The following is a 5,649-nucleotide window of genomic DNA, read 5'->3' as shown; positions in this document are numbered from 1 at the left end:
CGTGAGTGAAGGCGTGGCCGAGAGGAGAAAACTGCGCTCTGGATCGGAGTCGGTAATATCCGGGCATTCTCGGTAATTTCCGGCAACGGTCCCCTCCTCCGCCGATCGGCCTCGGGCATTTCCGGCCTCCTTCGGGCTTTTCCGTCTGGCTCCCGCGCCGATCTCTCCACTTCGGGCATTTCCGTGTCCCGCTCGGAGGTACTCGGCAATCGCTCGGCCTCCCCCATCCCCCGGTAACGGTCGCTGGTGAGTTTAAATGAGCCGGGGCTGGCCGGGCCGGAGCCGCTACGGGGGGGGCCTGAGGCACTGCAGAAAGTGGGCCTGAGCCTCAAGGATGACGGTGCTGCAGGAACCCGTCCAGGTAATGATAACGTCGCTCGCTGAGGCTTGGCTCGCAGCCTCGGCCGGGAAGCCGCGTATGGCCACTCCGCGGCCTGGTGCGGCCTAGGCCCGGCTGCTTCTCCCGCCTCCCCTGCTGCCGGGTCCTGCCTGCCTGCTCGTCGGCTCCGAGGCCTCGGCCGCAGCCCGAGCCGTGTTAGCTCAGGTCCTGCGTTGCTTCCCCCCGCGGTGTGAGCGCGGTTCGGCGATAATGTCTCCTTCCCCCGCCGGTCCGTCGTCCGGCCAGCCCCTCCTGTCAGTGCAGGGGCCTGGCCCCGACCCGAGTGAGAGACGAGGAGAGGGGTGGGAGGGGGGGCGGCGGAGACTCGCCCCAGGTGCTCCCTCGCCCAAAGGATGATTGGGAAGCACATCTGATCAGAGGTTGTGCCACCTTCGTAATGGTGGGGCAAATTGGCGGAGGGGCTGTTTGGTTTTGTTTTTGTGCTCTGGGAGAGGGTGGAGGGACTATAGGATCGGTATTTTTAATCCATTTCTGTTTTGGCAACAGACGTCCTAGCCCACGTTGTGCGTTTCTTGCTCAGTGGATTCCACCCCCCCTACACCCCCCTTGGACAATGATCTGGGAAGAGAACTCCAAGGCCCAGTGCTGAGGGGCAAGCACCTCTGGGGGTGGGGGGAAGGGGTGGCAACGGCCAATCTGGGGGTTTCCCCCGTGACCTGTGATGGGGATCAGGAATGTTTTGTTGTGCATGTTGATAAGGCGTTTGGAAAATGAAAGACCGAGCAGGGTTTTTACATCCATTTCACTGTGCTTACGACACCAGGGTATGCTTTGACGCACAGTGCTCTGTTGGCATGGGAGAAACCCTATTGGATTTGAAGTGTGATGCAGTGCCAAGTCATCCGCCGCCCCCCCCCCCCCCCCCCGCCATCTCAAGAAACTGAATCTTTTGTCCCTTCCTGATGGACCAGGTCTGGGAGACTTTCCACTCACCATAGGATCTTTGGTTTGAATAGAAGAGTTGACCTCTACCAACTGCTGTCATTGAGTTATGGGCTTTCTTTATTTTGAAGTTACAAGGCAAATCGATTTTAGAAATCACTTCATATTACCCTTAATAGGCCTGTGATGTCAAATGATAAATATTCTAAATAGATTACCACTTCCGTATTTCCTTAATTTTTCTTTCACAGGATGAAATAGAAATTTCTCCCAGTTGGCTTCTTCTTTACATACAGCTCTTCACATATAGTCGCTCTTGGTATTTGAACTAATATAATGTGGGATTCTCTCTCAGGAAATTTATGTTTGTAAGTTGTATCAATGCTTCCAGAGCTATTTCTTGCCATCGAAATTCATGTTACTGGTGAAGTCTCTTTTAAGATTATTTTTTTGAGGCCTAATGTGGGATTAGAAGTTATCTGTACCTTCTTAAATGGATAAGCAGATCACTCAAGTTGTTTAATTTCTGTTTCATATTCTTGTAATTTTGTCTTAACTAATGATACATTTGCCTTCTCTGGCCCCAGAAGTCTTCTCAAATGATAAACTAGTTTCATTGTTAGCCTATAACCACTATTTAATGACAATTTCAACTTGTATAAAAACATGGAGAAGAAAAGAAATATGTAGCCTATTCCTCCATGTACCCATCAGGTTTACTCTTTTCCTTTCCTCGATGTACCCATCAGGTTTACTCTTTTCCTCGATGTACCACCCATCAGGTTTACTCTTTTTTCCTTAAAGTACTCTTAGTGGTAAGGCACTTCAGGATTTTCAAGGGCTTGAAAGTCAATTTTGTCGTCCCCACCCTCACCCCCCACTACCTTTGTCCATTAGATTTGGGGACTATGACTACAATATGACTACGTGAGAATTTTGGTTGTAATTTATAGTAAAAGAATCCACTCAAGAAAGGATCTGGAGCAGTGGGAGAAAAAAGCCATTTTAGCTATGATGATAAAGATCGACGGATTGGGGATAGGGCTGAAAATGGGAAGAATTAGGGAGAAAATAAAAATAGGACAGATACTGTTTATGTGGTTTTTTAAAACTATGCTAAGTAATTGTACTTGTAAAGGAAGAGTAAGTTGGAAAATTGTTGAAGGAATCATGATATTACTAGGCATAGGAAAAAGTTGAGAGGAAAGATAAGCAACTGTTTTCTGCAGTTTTTTTTCTTTAAAGTTTTACTGTGGAATAGCCAATCTCATAAACCACATAAGCTTAAATATTAGCTCCTTCTCCAAATTGTCTCTCATAGAAAAGCATTACTTTATATAGGAGTCTTTACATACATCTCTTCTATTAGGAGGCAGAAATTCTGTCAATTATTTTTAATATAATTGTTTGGGGAAGACACTAGCCTAAATGACTTCAATTAGTGTTAATTTGGATATTTATAAAACTCACCTGATGAAATTGATGTAAAAAAAAAGACATTAATGGACTTATCAATTATTCCTGGGGGTAGAACTTCACAGAAGTGTCAGATGAAGTAGTAAACAAGGCTTGTAAAAATTGCCTTAATCAGTATAATAAGTGGGTACTATACACATAATACTATTTTAGAGATCATTTAGATAACGAAGGAATACTTTTGATTTGGAATAAGATATACAGGGACAGCATCTTTTTTTTTTTTTTTTTTTTTTAGATTTATTTATTTATTTGAGAGAGGGGGGAGAGCAGAGGGAGAGGGAGAGAAAATCCCAAGCAGGTTCCACACACAGTTTGGAGCCGGACATGGGGCTATGGGGGTGAGGTGGGGCTTGATCCCATGACCCTGAGACATGACTCAGATCACAACCTGACCTGAAACCAAGCATTGGACACCTGATGACTATGCGACCTAGGTACCCCTACAGTGACAGCATTCTAACATGGATTCAAAGGGTACCATATTTCAAATAACTTAGACTTGAAGTGTTATATTTAGGAAAATTGTGTTAGATGACCAAAAAAATGGCTTTGTTGATATCAAAGATAGATGTGAACAGTTTCAGTAAAATTGTTCTATTCAATGAAAATAGAAAAAGAGTGAAATTTCTAAATATATTTTGTGGCTTTTAAAATATGCACGTGTAATTAAATTGATAAATCAATAGGCATTTGACAATTTGATCTTCATTCAAAAAACTGGTTAGCTGAACACATTTGTTTATGAAATTTTCTTTTGGAAAACAGGAGATTATCTTCTATTTAGGTACAACATAATGTCTTGAAGACAGTGCTATGTAGTACCTGAACTGAGAGAATGAACTTTGGGGAATGAGGGTGAAGGAGAAGGTCATTGCAAATAGATAATCATTTAAGTCCTTTACGGGCTAGTGTCCTGATATAGCCCTTTTTATGTTTATGGTCTATAAAGAGAGAAAGCACTAGACAATAGTCACAAATTAATAATTACAAACTATGATAAGGGCACTATAAATAGGTTGTTAGGAGAGAGACCTATTAGGAGGGACTTGACCTGGGCCCAGGTGTCATGTTTGCAATCGAACTGCCAAAAGAGGTACTGTAAAACAGCAAAAAGAAGCAGTCTCAATGAAAAAATCAAATTGGGAAGAATGTTATGCACCTACTATGTACCAACCACAGAAGAATATAAAAGACATTCTAAAATCTTCTCTAAAAATGGTATCAGGAAAGTCCTTTTTGAGCAAATAATATTGAAGCTGAGATCTGAAGGTTGAGAAGGAAACAGTAATTTTGAGAACATTACAAGAAAACAGCATGTGCAAAGTCCCTAAGACATAGCAGAACTTGGCATTGAAATAATTGAAAGGTGGCCAGTGTGGCTGGAGTTGCGTATTAATGGGAGGCCATTATAAGAAGTTCAGTTTTCATTCTCAGTGTTTGGGGAGTCACTAAAGGATTTTCAGAAGAGGACTGACTTGATCTGAAGTAGATGTTAGATCTCTTGGCTACTATATGTGAAATGCAATGAGAGAAAGGAGGCATGAGTAAAAAGAGTTTAGTCTTAAGAGGAAAGTAACCTGGACTGAAGTGGTAGTAGTAGAGTAGGAAAGAGGTTGATATTCAAGAGATGTTTTGGAGGTAGAACATAGGAGACGGAAATTGATTGAATGGGAGAGGGTGGGGATCAAGAACAGCTGCCTGGATTTCATTTTGGTGGTGCCATTCAATAAATGTCCTCTTTTGAGAGGAGGACAAATCTGAAGGACAATCTGTTTTCAACAAAATGAGTTAGAGATATTTGTGAATCAACCAGTAAAACGTGGAGACATAATCTCTGATCTTTTGAGGGGTCTATCTAATCTTGTTGGGAAGATAAGAATGTTTAATAGGAACAATTGGATAATGTTACAAGTCAGTATGTATTTGGTTGTACAGATACTAATACAGAAATTTAGGAAGAAGATCCTTGTAGACTAGAAAAATGGGAAGTGTTTCTTGATGGAAAGTTTTAGAAGATGGGAAGGGTTTGAAGTGGTAAAGAAGAGAAAGAATGTTTTTGGTATGGAATAGTATGAGCAAAAGCCCAAATTTGAGAATGATGTTTAGGAACAGCAACAGTAAAAAATGATAAAATATCATAGCCTTGGTTAGAATGGGAATTGAGAGTAAGAAGAGAGAACGTTTTGCTAGTCAGGTAGAATCAGATTATGTGGGACTTAATATCCAGGTTGAGTGGTTTAAGGTATTAGTAATAAATAGCCATTCGAAGTTTTGAACAGAAGAATATGTAATGAAAGCACTGCTTTGGGAAAATTAATCTGGTGCTATTGGGAAGGAGGGACAAGATAAGAGTTAGGGAGACATACAGATGAGTAAAATAACCTAGTTACATGGTAATGTATACCAGGGTTTCTTATTCTTGGCACTGTTGATATTTGGGGACAAGCTAATTTTTTGTTGGGGGGAACTCTATCCTATGTATTGTAGAGTGTTGTGCAACATCCCTGGCCTCTACCGACTAGTGCCTCCATTTGTGACTACCAAAAACAGTACCCCACAGACATTGCTAAATATCCCTTGGGGGGGCAAAATCACCCAGACAGAGAGCCACGAATGGAGACCTAAACTAAATTAGAATTCTAGAAATTAGATTGTAACGTATAACAGGAAAATTCCACAGTGATATTTTTTTCCTTATACCTTCTTATATTGTCTGAAGCTTTTATTACCCGTTTCTCTTATGGTCCAAAGAAAGGGCAGCTATTTTCTTTTGACAAAAACAAGAATAAAACAAAATAATTTATATGGTCACATTTAAGTGTGAATTAGTTGTACAATTTACAGAGGTTTGTTTACATTTTAAATAATACTACATGTTTAAGAAGAGC

The 5,649-nt window shown here is 41.6% G+C and overlaps 1 protein-coding gene across 14 annotated transcripts in view; it reads left to right on the top strand.

Annotated features, from left to right (window-relative positions):
• Positions 1-172: 172 nt before the first annotated feature.
• Positions 173-5,649, top strand: part of CDC27 (cell division cycle 27) — a 70,550-nt gene continuing 65,073 nt past the window's right edge. For 6 of the 14 annotated variants that reach the window (XR_005364336.1, XM_038547018.1, XM_038547017.1 and 3 more), the window contains exon 1: positions 174-361. Coding sequence is in view for 10 of the 14 variants with exons in the window: in XM_038547018.1 (XP_038402946.1) it covers positions 335-361 (27 nt within the window). In the remaining 4 variants the exon portion in view is untranslated. Of the gene's footprint in view, positions 362-5,649 lie in introns of all 14 variants that reach the window. The other 8 variants (XM_038547011.1, XM_038547010.1, XM_038547012.1 and 5 more) reach the window with 3 other exon arrangements.

Source organism: Canis lupus, chromosome 9, assembly GCF_011100685.1.
Source record: "Canis lupus familiaris isolate Mischka breed German Shepherd chromosome 9, alternate assembly UU_Cfam_GSD_1.0, whole genome shotgun sequence".
Taxonomy (NCBI): domain Eukaryota; kingdom Metazoa; phylum Chordata; class Mammalia; order Carnivora; family Canidae; genus Canis; species Canis lupus.
The sequence above is the reverse complement of the archived record's forward strand: the minus strand, read 5'-3'. Positions and strand labels throughout refer to the sequence as shown.